This window comes from Helianthus annuus, chromosome 14 (genome assembly GCF_002127325.2).
Source record: "Helianthus annuus cultivar XRQ/B chromosome 14, HanXRQr2.0-SUNRISE, whole genome shotgun sequence".
NCBI lineage: Eukaryota > Viridiplantae > Streptophyta > Magnoliopsida > Asterales > Asteraceae > Helianthus > Helianthus annuus.
In genome coordinates, this window is record NC_035446.2 from 146,302,194 (window position 1) to 146,329,957 (window position 27,764).

Consider the following 27,764-nt stretch of genomic DNA (forward strand, 5'->3'; position numbering starts at 1 on the left):
GGGGCTTGCGGATGGTTCGGGTTGGTTTGCTTGAGGTTGTTTGAGACTTGTGGGGTATTTTGGACAACTACAGAATTTTTGCTAAAAAAATAGGTTTTTGAACTGATTTTTGCAAATGTGATTAGTTTTCTAAATGGATTTTGTTGCCACAAACATTGCGTTAAGGTTTAAAAAGTCAAACTCTCAGGTGTTTCGCCTCAAGTGTGGGGATATTTTGGCACTTGCGCTTAATTGAGGACAATTAAAGTGCCGGGAGGACATAGTGTACATTGAGTCTTAGGTCGTTCGAGTCATTGAGTCTAGTAGTTTCTTTAGTGTAGTGTTTTGAGACTAGTGTCGGGTTTACTTATATGCACGTACAAGTTCATAACATTTTACCCGTACTCAATCTCCATTCGGGTAGAATGATGTGTAACTTAAGCTTTTGTAAACGGTAACCCATATTTTTGAAACTAGCCGCGAATGGAATGCTATACGGCTATTTTCTTCTAAAAAAAAATTAAAAAAAAATTAAAACACCAAAAATAGCTTGTGATTACTAACAGTCTGCATTGTTTTTCTTGTCAAATCTTTCTTGTTTTGCAGAACATGTCGGATGAAGGTTCGTCGTCAAACCCAAGGAAAAGGAGGATCAAGTATCGCGGGAACGATAGGAGAGTGTATGCCCGAATTGAGAGGTTGGTCGATCACCCGGTATTGGATTTTGAAGAGGATACCGAAGAGAGGGTAAAGCTCAAGAAATATGTGGTAACGCAAACATTGGAGCATCGTGTAATTGATTGGGAGTGGTTACAAGGCATGGGAGCGAGTGAGCGGGTGGCAGAATTATTGGGGCCGAGGTTGAGAACGGCAATGGATTATTGTGATGGGCCGCAGTACACTGAACTTACAATTGAGTTCCATTGTACCTTTCGTCACAACGAAGGTACTTTTGCCGAAAAAGGCGCGGTATCGTTCTCATTGGGTAGAAATATTTATGAAATGAATATCGCTCAGTTTGGAGTGGCTCTGGGTTTTTACACACCGGAAGAAGTGGGGACAGAGGAGTTTGTCATTGGTTTAAGGGGTGTGTATAATCATGCTCGGCCGAAATGTTTAGGCCCGGCGGACTTGGCTGAATTTTGGGATACAATTTCGACCCAACCGTTCTCCCACACGAACCTTATCACCTCGGTTCGTGATCCGATATATAGGTATATTTTGAAGGCGTTGGCGACTACGGTTGTGGCGAGGAAGTCGGGCGAGAATAAAGCAAATTGGTTGGAGATTTTCGCGTTGATGTGTATGGTTGAAAAGCGAAATTGGAACTTGGCAAGCTTCTTTGCATGGTCGTGCAATAGACCTCGTCGGGGAGGAAAACGGGCTGCAATGGATCTTGGGCCTTACATAGCTCGATTGGCAAAGAATATTCGGGCCCTTACAAAATACAAGCTTGAGCAGATGAATGAGGGTATGCCAACGGTTCATTGGGATGTTGCGGATCTACAGTTGGCAGGTATTCTTACACATTCGGACCCGCCAGAGTGGAACTTCGAGGTTGGTGCTCCTCTGCAACGACAGCCGGCACCTCGACAGAGGCGTGCGATCCCAACGCCATAGCAGCCCGTTAGACAGCCGAGACCCGACCCGTTCACTCCTGAGGCTGCTTTTGACTACACACAGCAGAGGTTTGATCAGATTGAAAACAGGATGCGGGTTGACCACCAGTGGACCATGCAGAGCCACCACCGACAGGACGACATGCTCAGGTACATGATGTCGGGTATGTCACTAGATGCTCAGATACCTCCACCCTTTGCGGGATTATTACCTCCACCAGTTTATGGAGGCAAGCAGCAGACCCCATATGTTTATGGTCAGTATCCGGGGTATGACCAGTGGGGGGGTCAAAGTGGTTATGCGTATAGTGGTCAGTTCGGGTGGCAGCATGCTGGAGGTTCGGGGACCCAGCAGATGGAGGAAGATTCAGAGGAGGAGTGATGTAGCAGACTGCAGCAGCATATATATCCTTTCATGTTTTATTTTATTTATGCTGTTTCAGTAGTTCGATGTGGTTGTATCCGTAGGACATATATTTTATTTTCTGTTTGAATTTCGGATGATGGTATGTTGGACATGTGGTACTCGTATGTTTGGTATGGTATTTATGTTTTAGGTTGATGATGTGGAGCCGCTTTCCGTTCGTGTGAGAGAGAGTTTGGTATTGTTTGCTGAGCACGTTCGGTATTGGAGGGCTTATGTGGAAACGACTGGCACTTTGACAGTCTCACATATTCAGTTAAGTCGGTTTCCTTGTTGTTGTTGTTGTATATTTTTATTTATTTCGTTGGTAGTTTTTATTTTGAGGTAGTTGTCGAGTCGTGTTTTCGTTCTTGCATTAGGGACAATGCAATCTCTAAGTGTGGGGATGGGAATACATGTAAATAATCGAGTCTTAATTATAAAAAAAAAAAAAAGAAAAGCGAAAAAAAATTGGAAAAAGAAAAAATTTGATTATAAACTCTCTTGGTTTTGATATAAGGCGGTTGGGAATTGGTCAAATGATCGTTCTCTTAGTCCTATAAGCTTGAGGCAGGAGTAGGTAGACTGTAGATTTTAGTGTGAGACCCTAGGTAGACTGACCGCACTTAAATTAAAATCACATGATAAGGGCTTAGGATTGGATTCGGGTTTAAAATGGACAAATATATTCGAAATCGCAGCTAGCGCAAGCTTTGGTTTTAATTAAGTAATCTATGTTTTCGGTCCAAGTGATTATTTGTCTATGATTCCGTTACATAACTCTTTTTCGAGGACGAAAAAAGAGTAAGTGTGGGGATGTTTGATGTACTGCAAAGTACATATGTTTATAGTGTATATTTTGGTCAGTTTTCAGTCGTTTAGAGTCTAGTTTAGGTTAGAATTTCGATACTGCTAACGTTAAGCTTTGATTTCAAGTCCCGTAGCTTAAAGTGATGAAAAACGAGTAAAACCGAGCAGTTTAGAAGAAAACCGGGATTCATACGCGCGTCGGAGAAGCTGAAAGTCGAAAAGGAATAAAAAAAACAATAAAAATCAAGCAAGGAGGCGCCGCGTGACGCGACACCCCCTTGGCGTCGCGCGACGGCCTAGATTTCCGGGAAAAATGTTTCTCAAGCTAGGGTTTTGAAGATTATTTCCCAAGAAACTTAATACAACTCTAATTACGAATCAAGAAACCCTAGGGCGAATTTTGGAGGAGGTTTTGAGTATTTTGGAGTGCTTTAGCTCTCGGGAATCATTCGGTTGAAGCTTGGAGCGTGAAAGTGAAGATTGTTCGGGTTTTATCTCCCGGTGTTCTTTAATTTCGTGTTTTCACTACTTTCTGATGAATTCTTGTTTTGAACTTGCTTTGTTTATTTTAGACATCATGTTTCTTGGCTAAACCCTAGATACTACCTAGATTAGATGATGGTTTAATTAATGTTTGGATCTTTTAACGGTTTTTATTGATTGATTATGGATTGATTTCTGAAAGTAAAGTGTTCTAGTATTTCTGATTTGGTGCGTGTGCGTATTTACTTTTGGTTGTTGATTGTTTACTGTTTAACATAGATTTTGGTGAATGTCTTTCACATAATAAATTTGTGTTGATTATTCGATTCTTTGCGGGTTCGGGTGATCTTTGGGTAAATCGGCCGATAGCCTTAGAAACAGTAATTGAAATACAATTAGAAGTAAATATTCTGCTTAACTTGTCGCTAAGAGGCTCGAGTTAGTTATTAGGTCTCGGTGCAGTATATATCTAAAATAGATTTTGAGAGAAGTCGGTTTTAGTTCCCTAATTGCATTTGTGTCTAGTAAACCAAGTCAGAACCTAGAATTGCCTTAGATTGTCGCGCTGAGAGGTAGATAGTCGTATTAGGGCACTTTTAGAGTCGTTAGAGGACTGAGAGGAAGTCTAACAGTCGGTATACGCAACAGCCTTGTAGGGTTTCCTAGGTTTCTTCCTGAGAAGGGTCGGGAAGTCTTAGCATTGAAATACCTTAAGGTTTAGTATTTTACTATCCCGACTGTCACACCCCCAATTTACCACCTAGGGCGTGTCCCTAATGGAGGTGTAACGATTCACCAGAGAGCCACCAATCATATCAAACACAAGTTATAATGTAATAAAATACCCAATTAAAAGAAATGTATCGTTTGAAGGTTAAACCAAAACCAAAGTATTGAGCGGAAGCATAAAAGTTTAAATGTATAATGTATCGAAACCAAATCAAAGTAACTGTTTATTATGACCACAACCACTCCAGCAGCATCAGACAGCAAGCTCCCAAGTTCCTTCATTAATCACCTACAAGCATGCAACAAGTGTGTCAGACTACGCTGGTGAGTTCAAGGTTTCGTTAACGTGTTGTGTTACCAGATATGTGTTAATGCGATTCAATGATACGTTACGATGTTGCTCAAGTTAGTTACCCTAGGGACTATGCCCTTACGTAACCGAGGAGTGTGCCTCTTAGCAACCCACTATGTTGTCCAGTTAGTTACCCTAGGGGAACCGCCCTTACGTAACCGAGGAGTGTGCCTCTAAACAACCATAGTGCAACCCAGATAATTAGTACCTAATAGCGCTATCAACTAATCACCCCCATTGCCCTCCAGGCAATAACCAAAACCGGTTAAGTTATTTACCCAATGTTCCCCTTCCAAATGTTTACCAGTTGTCCCAAACCACCGGGACGCATGCTTGAGAAAAAATTGCAGTGAACTCACCTTAGGTTTGCTCGGTTAGACAAATTACTTGTTAAATACGTTCAATACTCACGACCTAGATGAGTATTTGATAGTGGTTAGTTTTACAGTTCGTTTACACATAGATCACATCAATGGTTGTCACGTATGGCATGTATAACAGTAAAACCACAATTCAGGCAAGAACAATGATTACGCACACAGTTGATCCGATAGCACACAGTATTGCGTAGCTCAATCAAGTTACAAAGTCGAATCATAAAGCAATTCCCAATCCGGTTATCCAACCCTAACCGGATTACCCTTACACTATGCAACCGATCCGGATGGCCCAAGTCCATCCGGTTAATATATAATTCATACGTCCCATTATTTACTAAAGCGTTTGTTATGAAGTAACCCATTAACTAAACTGTTCGGCCCAGCCCAAACCGAATCATCACTGGGTTTTCGTTTTGGATCCATGTTAACATGCAAAGAGAAAGGGGGCACGTGAATCATACACACACATGAAAAAGGTGGGCCGATTATTGGAGGCAGCCACATCATATAATTTTGGGCTCTCATATATCCACAAAAGTGTGGGCCAACATGATCGAGATTAGCAGCAGCAGTTAACAAACTAACTGGGCCTCTTGATTGAATCCATTAGTTCAGTGATAACACACAATCGTTAAATCAAACAGTCTTTATTATCATAATTAAGTGGCCGATTTATCATTAACAATCATGATTCCACCCGGTTCCTACCCGATGACCCCCAACAGTTCACAAGCAATATCAAACATCTAAATCTATTTAGCATATCAATTGAGCACCACATGACCGATTACTTGTTTTTTTTTCATTCTAACAGCCTACTTCTTTCATATAATATAGTTATCGCATATCACCTGTGCGCATATAATCTCAAAACAATCATCATGTATTAATACAACCAACAATCAATTAAACAATCAATTAACACATATACGTATATTTGACCACCCTTCGAACCAAAGATCACAACATTAACATTCATGTATAATTCGTTAAATCCATATTACGCCTAAACAACATCATACAACTATGAAAATCACAGTTAAGAACCACTAACCGAGAATTCGACCGAACCAGGTGTTATCTCGAAGGGGGGGGAAGGTCTCCTGCTGCCGAACGTATGAGAGGGGTAAGGTGTAGGGTTTGTTTATCGAAATCCAGGAAGAAGAAGTGGGGGTTTGTTTAAGTTTTAAGCAGATCATGAACGAATTGGAGTATAACTCGCATACGTGCACTCCTATGGATAAGGGTTACTTCGATTACTTATGATATTGGGCCAGTCCAATTTCGTATACAATGAGTAGCCCAGTTTAATTACTTATGCTATTGGGCCAAGTTTAATAGTACACCATATGATTACAACCCAACTTGTTGGACTAACTAACAAGTAAAATGATACTAATAAGATATAAGTATTGGCCCAATACACACTCCCTAACAAATTCCGAATTTCCAAGTTAATTAGATCACAAGATTTAAACGTTACTAACCGTGATGGTTCGGGTTGTCACATCATCCCCAACTTGAAAGAAATTTCGTCCCGAAATTTGGCAAGTAAGCATTGAGGAGTGAAGTGAGGAAATCAAGATTGCTACGGATTTTGCTCAGGTGTGACATCATCCCCAACTTGAAGGAAATTTCGTCCCAAAATTTAGCAAACAGTCGCTGAGGAAGCTAGTTTTGTTAAGCGTTTTCGCGGGGTGTCACAACATCTCCTACTTGAAAGAATTTTCATCCCGAAAATTGATCTAAAACAATGGCTTGAAGTGAGTTCCGACGAACTCGATCTATAGATACTTTACAACGCCTGGGGCTCATCTTGTGATCGGTGAAAATCATGGTATGGTGGTTAGCGTTTTGTTATATCAGTTGCCAATCAAGGGAACAGGGAAGTAATGAGGTTCGTACGAAGATTCGAGCGAAACAGGGGTCCATTAAACATCCGAAGGATTTGGCCAGCAAATTTGTTGTCAAGAAGTAATTTCCAGTAGTGGTGCATGGCGGCATGGCACAACAGGGAGGTTCGTCACATTGCGGTCGCGCGAGTGTATCATTTGCCCAAAACAGAGTTTGGTGGGTAAAGGTTAGTGTTGCAAAAAGACATACGCGTGTAACTGTGACTGCTTCTCTTCTAGCGGCGATGACAAGTGAAAGTGATAAGGTTCGTCTACAGGGATGCGTGGGTATAGTTCTCCTAATCCCGTGTTTGTTCGGAAGTTCCCTCTAGCGATGCCATCACGTGGTTAGCTCTATTGGAACAAAGGTGCTCTGGAGGCCCTTGTGATCGGTCTAATTGGTGCATTCGGTACCATCCAAGTAACGCCTCCCACTTAAATCCAATGACCACGGTTCCCACCGGAGGTTGTAGGTCGTGCAGTTCCTCTCCGTAACACCATCATGGTATATCGCTGGATCGTCGGCACCCTCGGATAGAAGCGATGCTTCGCGTGTTGTAGGGTTGGGTTTCAAAAGCTGTAAGGACGTTCTCCGATTTTATTTCTCAAGAATTCACAGCTCCCCGCTATGCTAAGGAGGTTGAAGTTGCGAAACCTGCGAAAATCCTATGATGAAGCTGTGACAGTATCTAGCGAATCCAAGGGATTGCTGTATCCCAAGAGGAAATCAGGAATGGCATAAGGTCAATTCTGGAATTCAACCTAACGATGTGGAAGTAGACCAGGTAACTCCTCAGAAGACACGTCAAAAAATTCATGGATAAGTGGAAGACACTCGATCTTCCTTTCTTAAAGTGGCAAATCGGTGACAAGAGCTAGTATGGCAGGGTAGCCCTTCCGTAGACACTTCTGGGCTTTCACGACTGTGACAATGCCAACAACGGCACCACTACGATGATCTTAAACTGATAAGGATTCCCCACTGGGGAGAGGGGACGCACGATTTTCTGTTTGCAGAGAATTTTCCGCTTGATACCTAGATAACCAAGTCCATGTCAACGACCATGTCAAAACTTACAAAAGTGTCGCATCAACCGATAGCGGCATTGCATCAACCCATAGGCACCGGATAGTACAAAGGCCAGCGAGAGGTTTACCATAATTAAGGTAACGGTCGTAGAGTCAAAGATGTGACCCTTGTGGTGCAAGGATAAAAAGAGGTAAAGTGGCGACTCAGTACAAGAAGTATCCTTTAAACGATAAAATAAGAAACCCATTCAAATTAAACCATATAAGTCACTACATCGAATATCCGCAAAAGTTTTAATCACCATGATTGCTTGTACGAAAACAACTGAAAGAAAAATAACTAGATAAACGATTGAAAGACGAGTCAGTCGTCCACGTCACCATCCCCGAGGTCACTACCATCATCATCGTCTTCGTCATTATCCGAGACCTCCTCTGGCTCTTCTTCCTCCTCTTCCGGATCTTCTTCTTCCTCTTCGGGTTCTTCATCAGACCCTTCCGCCTCTGGTTCGAGAGGTGCCGGGACTGGGGCTGGCTCGGGTTCAGGTGCGAAGCGGGCTTCCTCCAAGTGATGGACCCTCCAATCTATCATACCTACCTTTTCAGCAAGCGAGTTAAGCCTTTCATAATCCACTCGAGCGTCTCTCAGTATCAGACCTTGTACCTCACGCCCTTTTAGGGCTTCTGCCTTCAAGTCAGTAGTCCTCCTAATAAGTTCCTGTATCTGCTTCTCTTGAGCTTCCAATCGCCCTCCTTGGGTATCAACCTTTCTTAGTAATTTCTGATTTTGCTCCATTAAGACTTGGTTTTGTTCTATTAGAATCTGGTTATAATCTCGGAGGGCCTTACTCACAGCCGACTCGGCCTGAGCGCTGAGGGAGTTAACTGGTAGTGCATGCGTAGGTCGGGAGGACGACTCCCCGCCCTGTGCGAGTCTCTTCCTATAAGCAGCACGCGTCTCCATCTGACGCGGGGGTGAGTGGGTATCAGCGGGTGCCTTCCCTGGCGCCCGGGATTGGTCGAAAGATGCGGACGGTGTAGACATACCTGTCGAGTTGATGACGTAACGCAAGTTAAACGAAAGGATGCACACTCACAACGTTCCAAAAGAGGGTATTAGCGCAGAAAGGAAAGAAAAAAAAAATGACAGAAGGAGTAAGCACACAAGGTTTCAATCAATAGTTGCTACGTCCGTTTCCTCGTCCACTCATGTTTCTATATATGGAAATGAACTGATTCAGGGGTCGAAAACGAGGAAAGTGTTCAGGTTTATCACGTTGAGAACGATTAACTACCAGGTTCATACACAAACAGGGAAGAACCCCTCTTACACTCGTTAAGCCTCATTGGGATTTGCATGCACCACACGTTATTATTATGTGTGCACCCATGATAATAAGGCGGTTTGCATGCTCCTCTCAATGCTTCTTAACTTATGCTTGAAGTTTCTCCCGCCCCTAATCAACACAAAATAAGCACTACCAACAAGATTAAAATTTACTAGATGCAAGTGTTATGTTACACTTTCAATGTGTCATGATGCCTACCATGTCATATCGTACATGCTATAAATATAATTACGTTTACTAGGCATATAATGCATAGGCTAAGGAGGAACGAACCTTGCAGTCTGAAGCTGAGTGTCATGGTCATCGTTTGGATCAATTCGGTTATAGTCTGGTTTTATGAAAACATTTTTAAAACCGAGTTCTCTATAACCAGTGGCTCTGATACCAAACTGTCACACCCCCAATTTACCACCTAGGGCGTGTCCCTAATGGAGGTGTAACGATTCACCAGAGAGCCACCAATCATATCAAACACAAGTTATAATGTAATAAAATACCCAATTAAAAGAAATGTATCGTTTGAAGGTTAAACCAAAACCAAAGTATTGAGCGGAAGCATAAAAGTTTAAATGTATAATGTATCGAAACCAAATCAAAGTAACTGTTTATTATGACCACAACCACTCCAGCAGCATCAGACAGCAAGCTCCCAAGTTCCTTCATTAATCACCTACAAGCATGCAACAAGTGTGTCAGACTACGCTGGTGAGTTCAAGGTTTCGTTAACGTGTTGTGTTACCAGATATGTGTTAATGCGATTCAATGATACGTTACGATGTTGCTCAAGTTAGTTACCCTAGGGACTATGCCCTTACGTAACCGAGGAGTGTGCCTCTTAGCAACCCACTATGTTGTCCAGTTAGTTACCCTAGGGGAACCGCCCTTACGTAACCGAGGAGTGTGCCTCTAAACAACCATAGTGCAACCCAGATAATTAGTACCTAATAGCGCTATCAACTAATCACCCCCATTGCCCTCCAGGCAATAACCAAAACCGATTAAGTTATTTACCCAATGTTCCCCTTCCAAATGTTTACCAGTTGTCCCAAACCACCGGGACGCATGCTTGAGAAAAGTGCAGTGAACTCACCTTAGGTTTGCTCGGTTAGACAAATTACTTGTTAAATACGTTCAATACTCACGACCTAGATGAGTATTTGATAGTGGTTAGTTTTACAGTTCGTTTACACATAGATCACATCAATGGTTGTCACGTATGGCATGTATAACAGTAAAACCACAATTCAGGCAAGAACAATGATTACGCACACAGTTGATCCGATAGCACACAGTATTGCGTAGCTCAATCAAGTTACAAAGTCGAATCATAAAGCAATTCCCAATCCGGTTATCCAACCCTAACCGGATTACCCTTACACTATGCAACCGATCCGGATGGCCCAAGTCCATCCGGTTAATATATAATTCATACGTCCCATTATTTACTAAAGCGTTTGTTATGAAGTAACCCATTAACTAAACTGTTCGGCCCAGCCCAAACCGAATCATCACTGGGTTTTCGTTTTGGATCCATGTTAACATGCAAAGAGAAAGGGGGCACGTGAATCATACACACACATGAAAAAGGTGGGCCGATTATTGGAGGCAGCCACATCATATAATTTTGGGCTCTCATATATCCACAAAAGTGTGGGCCAACATGATCGAGATTAGCAGCAGCAGTTAACAAACTAACTGGGCCTCTTGATTGAATCCATTAGTTCAGTGATAACACACAATCGTTAAATCAAACAGTCTTTATTATCATAATTAAGTGGCCGATTTATCATTAACAATCATGATTCCACCCGGTTCCTACCCGATGACCCCCAACAGTTCACAAGCAATATCAAACATCTAAATCTATTTAGCATATCAATTGAGCACCACATGACCGATTACTTGTTTTTTTTTCATTCTAACAGCCTACTTCTTTCATATAATATAGTTATCGCATATCACCTGTGCGCATATAATCTCAAAACAATCATCATGTATTAATACAACCAACAATCAATTAAACAATCAATTAACACATATACGTATATTTGACCACCCTTCGAACCAAAGATCACAACATTAACATTCATGTATAATTCGTTAAATCCATATTACGCCTAAACAACATCATACAACTATGAAAATCACAGTTAAGAACCACTAACCGAGAATTCGACCGAACCAGGTGTTATCTCGAAGGGGGGGGAAGGTCTCCTGCTGCCGAACGTATGAGAGGGGTAAGGTGTAGGGTTTGTTTATCGAAATCCAGGAAGAAGAAGTGGGGGTTTGTTTAAGTTTTAAGCAGATCATGAACGAATTGGAGTATAACTCGCATACGTGCACTCCTATGGATAAGGGTTACTTCGATTACTTATGATATTGGGCCAGTCCAATTTCGTATACAATGAGTAGCCCAGTTTAATTACTTATGCTATTGGGCCAAGTTTAATAGTACACCATATGATTACAACCCAACTTGTTGGACTAACTAACAAGTAAAATGATACTAATAAGATATAAGTATTGGCCCAATACACACTCCCTAACAAATTCCGAATTTCCAAGTTAATTAGATCACAAGATTTAAACGTTACTAACCGTGATGGTTCGGGTTGTCACACCGACTCCATACAACAATAATACCGTTAGAAGTCCATTCATAGTTAAACTGGATTCAAGTCTAGGTAGTCGTTAATCTCATCTGAATCAAACCCTAGTCTTCGTTCGTGTCTTCGTCATAATTTCATTTTAATTGCAATTTTAGGATTTTAGTAAAACCCCCCTTAAAACACAACAATTGTTTAATCGTGTCAGTGTCTAGTCTAAATCGAGTCGTTAACATAATTCACTAGAGTCCTTGTGGGTTCGACATCCGGACTTACTTTTCTGTGCTAGAGTCGACCGGTTCACTTGCCGGTGAGTAGTTTAGTCAGGTTAGAGAGTCTAGATTTTTATTACTTGAGTCTTAATTTAGGGTTATTTTAGTTTATTTAGTTGAACTACTTTTTCCACATCAAAAAACTTCTATTATGCCCAAAACGAATTTAAACTCAAATTATGTCACGTAGGGGTATTTTGGTCATTTAAAAGGTTATAAAAGAGTTTATATATTAATCTGAGATTTAGGTCTGATATAATCAGTAAAAATACTTAATTTAATAAGTTATATCAGTAGGGTATTACATATATGTGAAATTTATTGTTTATAACCAAACTATGCACTGAATGGGCATTTTGGTAATTTCACATAAGGTTTAAAGGTCAAATATGGAAATCGATTTTCAAACTTTTGCTTACTGTTAAAGTATGAAAATTTACTAAAAATATCAGTGGGTATTAAGTCTTATATATTTAAAATTGTTTTAATACATACTATGCGTTTAAAACGCGTAAAAAGACGGTTTTAAGCGATTTCCAGGTTTTATAAGGACAGCTGATATTTTTATCATTCCAGAAGGCTTAAAATATTTTATTTATCATATAGGATTAGTAGAAAAAGTTTTGGTATCAAAATGATTTGTAAAACTCATTTTATAGGCCAAAAGGGCACACCGACAATTACCGAATCAAAGCTAGAACCCTATGTTATGCTCAGCCTAAAAATAAATAAAAATCTTAAAAAATCCCAAAATATTATTTTACATCAGTGGGTAAAAAGTTTGATATCAAAATTTGGGTTTAACTAGACTATATGCTAACTATGTCGTTTAATTAATAAAAAGCTTTTTATTTACGCTAATGAGCATAACTCCTAATCTAGACCTCAAACTGATGTCAATTTTTTAGGGCAAGTTTATAAATCAGTAACTAAGAGCATTCACATCCAAATAACTAAATTATATGTGTGGTGTTTTTAAAATATAAAGAGTATAAAAAGTGGTTGTGAGTGGAGGAGAGAGAAAATGTTACCGCTTATCTGTATATTTGGGGGGACACTGTTCACCCCCTATAATTTTTTAATATATTTTGAAAGTGGTTGTGAGTGAAAGAGAGAAAAGATAATAATAAAGGTATAAGAAATATTATTTAATTGAGAAGGAGAGAGAAAATGTAGTGTTTTTAGTGTAATTTATGGTGAAAATATGGTGGATTGAATGTGAATGCTCTAAGGTTTCTATTCTTTCACATTTTCAAAAATCTCGTTTTAATGTCAAAAGGGCATAATAGTCAACATTTAGGCATATAACGGAAACATGCATATGAATCGGATAACTAAGTGTAACACCCAAAAAACGGGTTTGGTAATCAAACCACGTTAATATTAATGACGTGTAAAATACCATTAGTGGTAAAAATTAACCCGGTAATATTAGGATTTGAATAAATAAACTTGATGTTAATTAAAAAGGAGGATAAATACTTTGAGAAAACAAAGTATGTGAAAGGCCTGAGTTAACGGGACTTAAAATAAAACAGGTTATAACTTCCACGAACCCACCAAGTTAACTAGGAATAATTAACCTAGTTAATAAGAGAGAATGTTAGTAGAAATAAGTAGGTTGTGGCCTACATAATAACAAACCAAAACATGAGGGCTAAAGGTGGATAAATAGGAAAATGTTTTAATTAAAACATATATAAAAAAAAATTAAAACACACACACAAAGGTGTGTGTTCTAGATCGACCTCCAGGAGACAAAAAGGGGTGAAAACCTTAGCTCCACCAAATCTTCAAATTGAAGGATCAATCGAAGGCCAGTTTCGGATTTGAATGTATATAAACAATCACCAAGTCAAGGGGATCGTAAGGTATGTCGAATTTTTTACATTCATGAAGTTGTAAAAATTAGTTAACTTTGCATGATGTGATCTATGTAAGAATCGTAGAGGCTATGGCCGAATTAGTGAAGTATAATTGCTTAGGAACAAACCCTAAGTAGAAATTTGAAGTAAAATTGCCATGACTAGGTGTTTGAATGGATTGCCACACTTAGATAAGTGGGTTTTGACTAAATAGTGAGGAGGATGATATATTGGTGTTTAAAAATCATCATAATTCATAGTTGAAGCGAGATATTTGAACAAATTATAAGTTCGGATGAAAGCTTATGCATGACTTGAAATGGGTTATAATATGTTATGATAAAATTTGGTAATTTTGATTCATGTAAATAGATGTATGAAATTGTGTCATATACTTGTTCATATGAAAAACTTGATTTTTTAGGCATTCGGATGAATGCTAAATAGTATGATGAAATGGGTCTCACTAATAGAGGGGAACCCTTAGTTCTTGTGAAAATGAATAAATAAGTTAGATTTACTAATCATTTGAACTAGTTGAAGTATTGGAAATATATGGAACCGGGTTAAAAGATTTGTTAAACGGTGGCTTAAAAGAACGCCTACCGGGTGATTTGAGAAATGCCAAAACTAGTTGATAAACTTGAATGTGCATAATATATACTAATAGGCAATTGACTTTTTAAAAGTCAAACCGACCATTAATAAGATCGAATGATAATTTTGATAGAAAATACGTAAGATGGAATAGTCATGATTGACAATGACTAAACTAACCACCTTACGAAATATGATGATAGTTTGACGCCTAATGAGCTAGATGGAAGGTTGTGGATGAAGCGGGTCAAACGGACCAAGTACGGAAAGAAAAGCGTGGCATGGATGCAAGGTAAGTAAAGCTTACACCATTTTTTGTAGAAGGCCTAATTAATTACAAGGGTTATGAATATGATAAGTTAATGATTAAATGTGATGTTCCGACGTAATTTGATACGGGTCGGAATAAGTGAAAGTGATGAAAACCATGATGGTTGTGAAAAAAGGGGTAAAATAGCAAATTAGCCACGTGTTGACAAATGTAAGTACATATTAGAATAGAATTACAACATAAAGTATGTTTGGTAATTTTTATAGATTTTCTAAAGTCGTTCGACAAGGTTTTCGCGGATGTTTTGTCAATATATTATTTGTTGACAGCAACAGTTCCGCTACTTGTAGACATTATTTCGAGGTCTTAACCATCGATTTTTGACACAATATTTGAGCAGAAGTTGGTTTACAACATAAAGGATGTTTAGTAATTTTTATAGATTTTTATAAAGTTGTATGACGAGGTTTTCGCGGATGTTTTGTCAATAAATTAGTTGTTGACAGCAACAGTTCCGCTACTTGCAGACATTATTTCGAGGTCTTAAACATCGAGTTTTGACACGATATTTGATCAGAAGTTGGTTTACAACCTAAAGGATGTTTAGAAATTTTTATAGATTTTTGTAAAGTTGTTTGACGAGATTTTCGCGGATGTTTTGTCAATAAATTAGTTGTTGACAGCAACAGTTCCGTTACTTGCAGAAATTATTTCGAGGTCTTAACCATCGAGTTTTGATACGATATTTGACCAGAAGTTGGTTTACAACATAAAGGATGTTTAGTAATTTTTATAGATTTTTTTAAAGTTGTTCGACGAGATTTTCACGGATGTTTTGTCAATAAATTAGTTGTTGACAGCAACAGTTCCGTTACTTGCATAAATTATTTCGATGTCTCAACTATCGAGTTTTGACATGATATTTGGCAAGAAGTTGTTTAACAGCATAAATAATGTTTGGTAATTTTTATACATTTTAGACATAAGCCTTTTTGGATCAAATGCCTATAAACGGGTCTTTTCCGTAAAACAACCAACCAAAGTGTAGAATCCGAAAAAATTGGTCAAATATACTAAATCCACCACGAGTATAGTTGTGGTGAAATGTAAGTAGATAATTCAAATTTGGGAAAATGATGGGTGAAAAGAATGAGCGAAATTTAAACTTAAAAGTTTAAATTCTCTAAACGGGTCAAAATGAATTACGCGCATAACTTGGGTATTGGTTGCGTAATTCACAAAAGTTACAAATCTGAAATAAGATTTTGAGTTAAATACTTTGGTGTATGATTTATGATTAACTAGAAGCAAGTGTGTGATGTTATAGTCAAACGGGTCGAATAACATATAACGGATTTATAAGCCAATAGCTTATAATTCAGATTTTTATGCAAACCAAGGTGATAAACGGATCCGTAGTTTAATTACGGACGCGTAGGAAAAAGAATCACGAAAAACGGACTTGTAGATAAAAAGTTATGGAAATTTGAAGTTTGTTATTTTTGTAAAAATGGAGCTGGGCAAATATGCCGGTCCAGATAATGGACCCGCTGGAAAACAGACTCCCCCGCGGCACGCGAGGGGATGAGTGAATGCTGGCGCGACACGCGGGGCCTGTCGCGGCCCGCGAACGAATTAAAGAAATCTCTCGCGTGGCGCGAGAGACTTAGATCTGAATTTTTTTTTTGATTTCGTTTATTTGAATATGGAACTTGTTTATACCTGTTTCTAAGCTATCAAAACTAACTTACGAGTTGGTTTTGATCATAGGTGAATGTCAGGAGTACCGGATGAAGGTCAAGCGAAGTGCAAGAACCAAACACATGGAAAAGAAGCTTCCGCACGTTGCGTCGTCGTTATTTTGAAATGACAAACTCAATTACATCATGTAGTATTATTTTTGTAAATTGTAAAAGTTTTAATTCAACCGTATTTTTAATATATATGTAATCATAATTACCTGTTTATTTTCGTAAATTCTACGAAAACCGTAAAATAATTGCATTTTAGGCCCCTGGTCCTTCTAAAAGTGTTTTTAACTTGTTATTTTGCACTTTTAACCCTCTAAATTGATTTTTAAGGGCTCCAAGACATAACCAAACTTTGTTAAGTCCTTGGTTAGTTTTATGATCACCCGAAAAGCCTTAAATTTCAATGTTGACGCTTTTAACCCCTCATATACGAATGTTAGCATAACTTTCTCATACGATAACGAAACCTTGTGAAATTTTTATCACTTATTCTAGTGAGCATAATTAATCGTTACAAAGCTTCGGGTTTGCTAAAAGGTCACCCAGAGGTATAAATTAAACATGTTGACACTTTTAACCCTTGCGGTTTGTAAACTTTCACTTTCTTTCACAAACGGCTTCATACGCTTCATAATTCATTCGTTTAAGGGTATAAACATCGTGTAGGATCGTTGAAAGGTATATTTATCCGATGTTGACATTTTTAATCCTTTTATTCACATACTTTCTTTGTTTGTCAACTTTAGTCCCTCTAAAGTAATCCTTTACACGTTTAAAGCTCATGACACGTGTTGATATAATATTGGACATGAATTTACGAGGTGTTACAACATGTAACCCTCCAACAATGACGATTGCTCGTAAACGTTAATGTCGTTCAACGACCCGGTGACACCAAAGAAGGCTGACCAAACCCAAAGGTCATGTGAGACAACCGATTAAAATCAACGTGAGTCCTTTTTGGTCACGCGTATATGTTGACCTCGTCATGCGGTTAGACAATTATACCAACACATTAATAACGGTCTAAACTACCAATCATACCAGGTAGAAAAACATAATGTTACCGCTACACTCAAATGTTATACAACAGCACCATTGCAGTTTATGTGATAATTGTCAAATAACCCTACACTCACCATATTATGTGGTGTAACCAGTACAAATGCCCTAAATTTATTTTTCCCCTTTGTGTAAACAAAATTCAGAAAACCACCAAAACACCCACCTTGGATACATTTTAAAACCAAAAATTCACAAACTATAATCAGCCTCAAAATTCTCACATAGAAAGAATAGATTTTACCTTGGTTAATGTGCCCTTAAAACACACCTGGCAAAACACACATGTATCTCTTGTGTGTGTAAAACCCTTATTGGTACCTCATGTTGTATCCCGCTAAGTGGCTAACTCTCAGACAGACCCACGTCCATGTCCTTTCTTTCTGGTTCCTCCAATTTATTATCATTTTGTGTCTACTTTTCTTCTTTCCTCTTGGAATCTCTGTATTTACCATGTCAGGAATCACCCACAGATTCTTTGTTATGGGTTTGAGCATATTAATTACTTTGTGTTTTAATTTTACAAGTATACACGTAGAAATTTATAACAAAGTTTCAAAAAAAGCCTAAAATGGGTATGTAGTGGTGGCAGCTGGGGAAGGTTTTGCATTGAAAAAGGTTGAAAAACAACCTTGACAAGTGTCACTCAGTAGCACCTTCTATTCCTCTCTACACATATATACATATGCATACATATGATGACAGCTAGATCATCACCGCTTTTCACCGCCTACCGTTTCCCCTCAAATTCACAAATATATTTATCAATTTGGAGTGTGTTTTGTAATTTGTAAGCCAAGTTTCAATCTTTATGCTACAATCTGCAAATTCCAATCATGGGTAGTTCTTCTTTTGGCTAAATTCTTATAAGAATCGAATCTTTTTCTAGTTTTAACTCTCTTTATTCTTGTGGGTGATCATACATGGCTTCGGTTCTTCGGTTCCGGAAGTTGTGTTTAACTACATTAAGAAGCTATGAACCATCTGAAATTACCCTCAAAGATAACAAGCCAAAAGTTGACAAAAAACAAGAAAAAAGTCAAGTGATTGGAAACAAGAAAGTGAGGTGGGGGTGTGTGAATTCTTGTTGTTGGTTCATAGGGTGTGTGTGTACAACGTGGTGGCTGTTGTTGTTTGTGTACCATTGTGTGCCGGTTAATTTGGGTGGGCTTAATGGGCCTGAGCCACCTGGTGTACGGCTGAAGAATGAAGGGTTGACTGCACTGCACCCTGTTGTTTTGATCCCTGGGATTGTTACTGGTGGGCTTGAGCTTTGGGAAGGGAGGCCTTGTTCACAAGGGCTTTTTCGTAAACGTGTTTGGGGAGGTAGCTTTGCTGAAGCCTTGAAGAGGTTTGACTAGCACTTGAAATCTTGTTTTCTTGGTTGTAGAAATTAGAAAAGGTTCATTTTTTTTATTAAATTGATGTAATTTATAATTTGGAAGCTTAACTTTTGCTAGCATTGTTTAATTAGTGGGGGCAGATAAAAAAAAACGCCACTTACACACTATTTAAACACCAACGATATTATATGACATGCCGAAAAATGGTCATATGAGTCGTATGATTTTTTTACTGATAATAAAAATGAATGTCTTATGTGACCACTCAAAAAGTCATACGGCTTGTGTGACTTTTTTTTTATTCACACAAATGACGTGTCATACAGGCCATATGACATGATGGAAAATGGTCATATGAGTCGTATGATTTTTTGACTGATAAAAAAATGTGTAATGTGAATTGTGACCACTCAAAAACTCATATGGTTTGTGTGACGCCCTGTCATATGGCTTGTGTGACCCATATGGCCCGTATAACGTGATGCCATATGACACTTTTTTCACTCTGTCATATGACCCGTATGACCCGTCGTCACCCCATATGGCCCGTATAATGTGATGTCATATGGCACTTTTTTTCGCCTTGCAGTATGGCCCGTATGACCCATACAGTCTTATGGCCTGTATGACCCATATGGCCCGTATAATGTGACAAATGGGCACACTAATGGAGGTGCATCTTTAACAACACCCCAATTTTAATAGGACAGCCATTTATTAGAATATATATATATATATATATATTATAGTGTGGCTTTGATTTATAATCCAGTAAACACAATAATGTACCATACAACATCATCAAATCTGCTAAATGAGTTTGTAAAGATACACCATGGCTACTAAATTTTGTGTAATGTGAGTATTTTAGGCCATTGTGTTGGTTGGAGCATTTGTCACTGGACAATGAAACAGGGCTTGACCCACCAGGCATTCGGGTCAGGCCCATTCCCGGACTTGTTGGGGCGGATTATTTTGCTCCAGGCTACTTCGTTTGGGCCGTTCTCATTGAGAATCTGGCTCATATCGGTTACGAAGGCAAGAATATGTATATGGCTTCTTATGATTGGAGACTTTCTTTTCAAAACACAGAGGTACTTTAATATATCTGTTTCTTTCTTATTCAATATCATAGTTGGTTTATATGTTTATATCTGATTATTGTTATCGGTTTTTGAAAGCAGATAAGGGATCAAACACTTAGTAGATTGAAGGCCAACATTGAGCTGATGTATGCGACAAATGGTAACAAGAAAGTGGTGGTGCTTCCACATTCGATGGGCGTTAACTTCTTTATACACTTCCTTAAATGGGTGGAAGCTCCGCCACCGATGGGCGGTGGTGGTGGTCCAGGGTGGTGTGCCAAGTATATCAAATCAATCATGAACATCGGGCCCGCGTTTCTTGGTATTCCGAAGGCTGTTAGTACCATGTTATCTGCTGAAGGCAGAGAAGTTGCTTTCATCAGAGCCATGGATCCCGGTCTTTTAGATTCCGAGATTCTCGGGCTTAAAACGTTGGAACACGTGATGCGTATATCTCGAACATGGGATTCGATTATTTCTCTGCTTCCTAAAGGAGGTGAGCCCATTTGGGGTGATTTAGATTCGGCACCAGAAGACGAGCACCGGTGTGATTTCGAAACGAAGAGTTACTTTCAATCGACTTCGAGAGAAAATAATAACAGCAGGAACAAAGTTACGAGACCTCAGATCGAAATCAATGAGCGAACGAAGTACGGAAGAATAATCTCGTTTGGAAAAACAGCTTCCGAGCAGCATTCTTCAAAGCTTCATAAACTTGCTCTAGTGGTAACACACTCTTTTCAACTCCGAAAGATATATGGTTTTGACGTGGTTAAACGTGTGTGAATCTTTGTGATTTACAGGAACTTATGCAGGCGATTTCGAATGCTACATGTGGGGAGGTTTGGACCGAGTATGGTAAAATTAACCGAAATAATATCCAGATGTTAGCAGATAACAAAGCATACACTGCTGAAAGCGCCATAGACCTTTTACGACTTGTAGCTCCAAAATTGATGCAACGGGCCGAGGCCCACTTGTCGCATGGCATAGCAACTGATCTTGATGACCCAAAGTATGCTCATTACAAGTACTGGTCCAATCCATTAGAAACCAAGTAAGTAAAGCCTAGCCCATCCCAGCCCAACCCAACCCAACCCAACCCAATTCTTCGTTTGTTAAATAAGTTTTGATCAAATTTGACTTCATGTAACAGGTTGCCAGATGCTCCGGACATGGAGATTTACAGTTTGTACGGTGTGGGGATCCCGACAGAAAGAGCATATGTTTATAAACTCTCGCCGGCCGACAGATGTAACAGTATCCCGTTCAGGATCGACAGCTCAGCAGAGGGAGGATGCTTACGTCGAGGGGTTTACTATGTCGACGGTGATGAAAGTGTACCAGTGATAAGTGCAGGCTATATGTGCGCAAAAGGGTGGAGAGGAAAAACGAGGTTTAATCCATCAGGCAGTCCTACTTATATCCGCGAATACCAACACAAAGCACCAAGTTTGCTTGAGGGCAGGGGTTTAGAAAGCGGGGGCCATGTCGATATAATGGGTAACGTTGCGTTGATCGAGGATGTTTTGAGGGTGGCGGCAGGAGCCTCTGGGGAGGAGATAGGTGGTGATCGGATCTATTCTGATATATTAAAGATGTCCGAGAGAGTGAAGATCGAGCTTTGAAGCCAAGTCTGGAACCGAACCGAACTGAACCAAACCGATAGGAGAGATGTTGTTTTCAACATTTGCTGGAGCTAAGGGACGAAGGATGTTCACCGGAGCTGTGGAACTGAACTATCTTAGGACTTTGTTGTTTTAGATTGGGTTGCAAGTAGTTGGTCAAGGAGGGTGTTGGTAAATGCCCTTTTTTTTAAGGATAATGGTGGTTGAGTATGCTACTATGTACCTGTGTATAGTATCTCAAAATAAAGATGTTTTTGTAGGAATATCAAATATCTTTAAATACAAGTATGACATAGAAGACAAGATGATAACCAAAATAGATTTGACTAGGTTTAGAAAGACAATAAGCCCCAAAATAGAACAGAATAGACTAGAGTAGGTTTTGGTTCATGTGACATGTCTATTTACTATGGCTTTACTCTAAGAAACATGAGTGTCGTGGATGGCAACGCCGTTGAGGGTAACGTCAGAGGAATCACCGCTGTTGTAAGTCGTCGACGTTGGGTCTTCTGTTTATCGTTACGTTGGGTCTTCTGTTTATCATCACCTCTTTCGATGTCTCCACTCTTCACTACCATTGACCAATGTCCAAAACCTGGTCGAAGATAAATAACAGAATATGAGATTGCTTGACCTTAATTGGCTAGGGTAAATAGGGTACCGAATCCATAATTAGTCAGGGGTAAATAGGGTACCGAATCCATAATTAGTCAGTGGATTAGTGGATGACACTTTTAAGTGCGCTGACTTTGTGAATGATTGATGGATTTTGACAAGTTTGTAACCCATTAATTTAGTGAAATGTAATCACGCCTAGAATGGGGTTTGATTTTGATAGTACTTTGTATAACTCAATTTGACTAACCTAACTAGTCAACTCATAAGAGCACCTAGCGCCTGCCAAATGGAGGAGAGAAGAAGGTGTGAGAGAAAAGAGAGAGGGATACAAAGTGATTGGCAACCTGGTTTTCAAAAAAAATTATATCGGAATGCTTATTAAAATAATATAAACAACACAATCTATATAGATTTTGAAAAAAAGTTAAGTGTGAAGCGTAAAGATTTTCTAAATGGCAGTCAACTAAGACCATCCGTAGTAGGACGTGATTTTTTAAAAAAATTGAAAAATAACGCCCAAAACGCCCCCCTAACCATTACACTAGGCGTTATATCAAAAAAAAAAATTCTGAAAATGATGTTTGGCGTTATAATGAAAACGCTCCATGTGCTGCATGTGGCCAATGGGCATTTATTCCAATGTTTGACCAGCCAATATGATTTAAGTTGCTTTTTTTTTAATGATTGGAAGGGCATTATTTGGGCATTATCCCCACTACATCACTTTTGCTATAATGCCCCATTGCTGACTAGGACGCCACGTGTCGGATAATGCCCCATGGTGGGGGCATTATAAGTTGTTACCACTACACATGGTCTAAGAACGAAGACAAAGAGGCCAGTTCTCTTTAATTAAAATGGGAACTATTTTGTTTCTTGTTGACTAAGTAATTAACCATAATCAGGTCTTTTATATATGTTAGATATTTTAGTGTAATCGGGGATTGACTTGGTGATCAAGGCGAATAATAATACACATCAAGCAAGTTAGGAGGTGCGGGAGTGCATGCTTGTTTGAGTTATGATAATTCGAAGTGTACGGGCAGAGCCCGTACTCTATGGGGGTTCCAAGGGGGCAGTGCCCCTGGGAGCAGGGTCCAAGGGGCAGAGCCCTGGCTGCGGTCGAGCTGCAATGGCAGTTGGTGAACCCCAACCCAATTTTCTGGAAAAACGGCTTATTTTCGAAACATAAAGAATTGGCAGTTTTACGTGGCAGTTGGTGAACCCCAACCCAATTTTCGTAGACAGTTTTTTTCCTTGATCATTCTTCCGGGTTAAAAAATTCACGCACAAAAAAGATACCCTGGTTCAATTTCTCGAAATCAGAGTTGTATCCGATTGAATTCTTAGGATGAACCACTGAAATAATTTGATCTGAGAGTGACATCACGCCTCTCTGATCATCCGGCAATCTGAAAATTCCCCAACAATATAAACATACATCATATTCTATGAGCGCCTAATAAAAGATAAACCTCTAGTTGCAATGTAGGTCACCTTGACCAAACCACATTGTGTTCTCTTGTTCTTTATTTTCTACTAAAGTTTGTGTTTGTTTGCTTCCGCGTGACCGACTCTTATCCAATACCTAACAACAAGCACAAGTTATAAAAATAATATATTAAAGAAAAAAATCACTTTGCTTCTTTCTCCGTAGCTAGCTCAGATCACACAAGTGACTCATTTGAGAGGGGCGCGGGCGCGGTTATAACGAAATTAACACATGAATAAAAAAAAAAGGATGCATGCAGCAGCTTCTTTGGATTATGATGAGGGTGACTGGACAAGGGTAAATTAGTCATTTAATTATTAAAACCAAAATTTAAAAAGATAAACAGAATCGACGTGGACACAAGATAACCAGAAGCCAACTGTCATCCTCCTCCTGGATCAAAACAACCACAATCACACCCACGCAACTCCATTCCCAAATGTTTGTAATCGCAACAAACTAACAATAATGGCGTTAACAACAACAACAACGATCTCTTCATCTTCTCAGTTATTTCAGTTACCACTCATTCATCCACCATCTCACCTTCACTTTACCGGATGCACTTTGATCCAATCCAAATGTCAACTGATCTCTCTGCGAAACACCAACGATATTTTGTTTCCGAAAATCTCGGCGAGTGGTAGGTTTAGGGCATGGTGTACGAGATCAACGGAGGAGACGTTAACAAGTGATAACGATGAGGTCTACCGTGAGGACACGGAGACGGACACTCGCCGGAGTTCTGATGATGATGAGGATAAGGCGGAGGACGGTGGTTCTCGGAGGAATATCACGTATTGGTCCGATTCTCTTAACATAGGGATTCGTGAACCGGTTTATGAGGTATGATCATAATATGCAGGTTCCTGTTTCACTTAAATTGTTAGATTGCAGGTTAAGTTTTTGATATTAGGTCATCTCAGGGACATATTTTATTACAGATGTGCCAATAGGTTGAGAAAACTGCTTTTGGTGAATATCAGTTCTATTAGAACCCTTATTATGAGATTATTAAAACAACTAGTAATTGCTTTTGGAGTATATTTGAGTATATTGATCAGAAGTTGAAGTTGTAAATATTAGACGAGGAATATTATTTGTAGTAAATGTAATTTATTATATATCATATATTTGATCATTTTAATGAGAAGGATTGACTTAGGCCATATACTATTAGCAACTTCTGACGGCATTTACAGTTGTAGAATGCTTTCTGAAATCGATAGTTGTTGACACAATTTAAGAAAGAGATATCTTTGTAGTTTCAGTTGACATATGTAATTGGAGCTTTGTTCATGTATATGCACTGTTTTATGCATGTTTAAGCAGCACTGGTTGATCAGATGTTCTTTCCAAATGTTTATAGTTTGCAACTTCCAAAAGTTAGAAGATCCTTATATGTTATTGTATATTGATATCTTTTAAAGGTTGTAGAAGTGAGCTCAAGTGGGATGGTGTCAACCAGAAAGATTAGTAGACGACATTTGCTGAAGTCAAGTGGTGAGCGAAATGTTTTGATAATATAACTTTCTGCTCCTTGTGGAGCTTACTTTTGTTAGTCCTTGAAGAAAATTTAATATAATACTTGCTTCTCTGTAATCAGCTTAGCACTTTATCATAAATCCTATTTACTCTTCTCGAATCTCTATATACATCCACAAAACTGAGTTAAATTATGTGTGTTACTTTACGTGCATTGTCACTTCTTAATTGAGTTTTTGATATCAGGTCTTCGTCCTCGAGACATTCGGAGTGTGGATCCTTCACTGTGGTTGACCAACACAATGCCCTCATTGCTGGTATGGCACAAAGTCAAATTACTGGTTCTCTGTTCTATTTCTTGTATAGTTAGTTCAAAATTTTGTAACTCCTTCGTTGGCATTGATCAACGCACATACCTTTCCATAATTTGTGCCTTGGTGGTATAATTCTGATATAACTCTTAATCATCAGTATCGCTAGTTTCATCTTAATTAGGGTTTTAATTAGGTAAGTATTTTGGCTATGAATATACTCAGGGAACAAGTTACTTGTTCTACAAGCATTAGGATCTATAATTATAAATTTTTGTTTGTTTGCAGGTTCGTGAGAATGCAATACTACTGAATTTAGGCTCACTACGCGCGATTGCAATGCTAGAAAGTGTGTTTATTTTTAATTACAACCGGTAAATATTAGTATTTGAAGATCTTTTTTCTTTTTATTCACACCCTTTCTATTTCATAGGAAACACTAATAACAGATGTGTTCATTTCTGGTTTTTTTCTTGGGCATCTTAGGAGAGCAGGGAAAGCTTTTATCGACGCATTATTACCTCGATTGAACCCTAAGAACATGCATGGAGGTCCTGTAATGCCTTTCGAACTTGAGGTTTGTTCTGGTCTATCTAATTCATTTAATGTCTGATTTCTTCGTTTCTATTTATATTCAAAAATCAAAATTTTACAATAACTTTAATGAAATATTTCAGGTTGTTGAAGCTGCCCTTCAATCACGAGTACAGCGATTTGAGGATAAACTAATGGATTTAGAACCACGTGTGAGTATGGAAACATAGTGAGTGTGTATATATATAAGGGGACCATATAATATGATCATATGAACCTTAATTGCAATATTAAGAGTGTATTGTATGAAACACATGTTCAGGTTCAAGCTTTACTTGAGGTTTTGCCAAACAGATTGACAGCTGGCATATTGGAACAACTCCGTATTAGCAAGCAAACATTGGTATCGTCCATTTTATTATGTCAATCTAGAGTAAACTGAAAATAAGTAGCCCCTTAATTTATTTTTTTTAATTTAAATAGGTTGAGTTAGGATCAAAAGCAGGAGCGCTAAAACAAATGTTGCTTGATATACTCGAGGACTCTCATGAAATTCGCCGTCTCTGTATTGTGGGTAGAAACTGTATCTTGAGTAGAAACGATGATCTAGAATGTTCCGTACCACAAGAGAAGCAGATTGCTGAGGGTAAATAACTAAATATGATAAAATAGAGAAAATAATTAAAAGGTAAATTTTTACTTTTATGATAATAATGGACTTGCTATCATTGCAGAAGAAGAGGAAGAAATTGAAATGCTACTGGAAAATTATCTTCAAAGGTAATTTCATCACTAAAGGTATATGAAAATTATCATATGAAGATTGTGTGTGGATTGAAAGTTGTGTCTGGTTTATGATTGCAGATGTGAATCATGTCATAATCAAGCAGAAAGACTTCTCGAGTCAGCGAGGGAAATGGAAGACTCGATATCTGTTAATTTAAGGTTTGCATATTAATGTTTTACCAAGCCAGATATAATAATTTTAAATGTTTTAAAAAATGTGATGTGTTTTGTTATCAGTTCTCGGCGGCTTGAGGTGAGCCGATTCGAATTACTTCTTCAGGTTGGAACCTTTTGCGTTGCAGTTGGTGCTCTAGTTGCTGGTTAACTTCCTTTTTCTCTTTGCCTGTTTATCCTGAAGTTTTATATGAAGTTACCATCCTCTCCTATAAAGCTCAGTTTTGGTTTGGTTTTTTTAGGTATATTTGGCATGAATCTAAAATCGTATCTGGAAGAACATGTGGTGCTCTCGCGTTTTTAATACGAATCGTGTTTTGTTTTGTTTTATAACTTGATTATGATATAATAATAATTGAATGTGCAGTTTGCATTTTGGCTGACAACTGGAGGAATTATTTTCGGTGCGGTGGTGGCATTTTTTCTCATGTATTCGTACCTCAGAGCAAGGAAAATTCTTTAGACATCCACTTGACAGCATTATACTGATAATAGATGGACGTTAAAGGAAGGAACACGAACCCTACTGCTTGAGACCGACCAAACAGATACTTTTCAGCATAGATATCAGATCAAGTACAGAGTGAGGTCAAACATACAGGATTTTAGCAAGATAACAGAGCTCTCTAGACGAGGCATTGTGGATGTTTTGATCGACTCGACATATTGTAAGATCATATGCCATTTGTGGATTATATGTTGTTGATGGAAGTCTAAAAGTAGTGTGGTCCAATTCTATAGATTTTACTAGGTATTCAAATCAAGGTTTAAGGTTTAAGTCTATATCATGGACAAACTATTGAGTTAACGTTTAGCCTAACATCTTGAGTTGCCTGGCTCTTATGTGGTACTAGTGTGA

The 27,764-nt window shown here is 38.7% G+C and overlaps 2 protein-coding genes and 1 long non-coding RNA gene across 3 annotated transcripts; all 3 read left to right on the forward strand.

Moving 5' to 3' along the window:
• The first annotated feature begins 13,616 nt into the window (after positions 1–13,616).
• Positions 13,617–16,603, forward strand: LOC110906046. The gene is made up of 3 exons (XR_002573612.2): positions 13,617–13,774; positions 14,569–14,657; positions 16,407–16,603. It is a non-coding gene; the product is annotated as an uncharacterized LOC110906046 (long non-coding RNA).
• Positions 16,604–17,726: 1,123 nt separating this feature from the next.
• Positions 17,727–21,768, forward strand: LOC110904203 (putative phospholipid:diacylglycerol acyltransferase 2). Its single transcript, XM_022150031.2, has 5 exons — positions 17,727–18,800; positions 19,664–19,886; positions 19,977–20,603; positions 20,681–20,934; positions 21,034–21,768. Exons 1-5 carry the CDS (start codon positions 18,373–18,375, stop codon positions 21,503–21,505), a joined length of 2,004 nt encoding a protein of 667 aa, XP_022005723.1. The 5' UTR covers positions 17,727–18,372; the 3' UTR covers positions 21,506–21,768.
• Positions 21,769–23,990: 2,222 nt separating this feature from the next.
• On the forward strand, positions 23,991–27,733 carry LOC110904206 (magnesium transporter MRS2-11, chloroplastic). Its single transcript, XM_022150034.2, has 13 exons — positions 23,991–24,461; positions 25,046–25,118; positions 25,347–25,417; positions 25,700–25,785; positions 25,898–25,988; positions 26,089–26,157; positions 26,268–26,348; positions 26,429–26,591; positions 26,680–26,725; positions 26,810–26,890; positions 26,969–27,051; positions 27,148–27,191; positions 27,273–27,733. Exons 1-13 carry the CDS (start codon positions 24,084–24,086, stop codon positions 27,366–27,368), a joined length of 1,362 nt encoding a protein of 453 aa, XP_022005726.1. The 5' UTR covers positions 23,991–24,083; the 3' UTR covers positions 27,369–27,733.
• The last annotated feature ends 31 nt before the right edge of the window (positions 27,734–27,764 follow it).

Coding starts and splice junctions, on each gene's coding strand:
- LOC110904203 (XM_022150031.2), top strand. CDS start 18,373: ATGGCTTCGGTTCTTCGGTTCCGGAAGTTGTGTTTAACTACATTAAGA. Junction 18,801..19,663: donor TTTGCTGAAGCCTTGAAGAG/GTTTGACTAGCA, acceptor TGAGTATTTTAG/GCCATTGTGTTGGTTGGAGC. Junction 20,604..20,680: donor TTCATAAACTTGCTCTAGTG/GTAACACACTCT, acceptor TGTGATTTACAG/GAACTTATGCAGGCGATTTC.
- LOC110904206 (XM_022150034.2), top strand. CDS start 24,084: ATGGCGTTAACAACAACAACAACGATCTCTTCATCTTCTCAGTTATTT. Junction 26,891..26,968: donor TCGATATCTGTTAATTTAAG/GTTTGCATATTA, acceptor TTTTGTTATCAG/TTCTCGGCGGCTTGAGGTGA. Junction 27,192..27,272: donor CGTATCTGGAAGAACATGTG/GTGCTCTCGCGT, acceptor TTGAATGTGCAG/TTTGCATTTTGGCTGACAAC.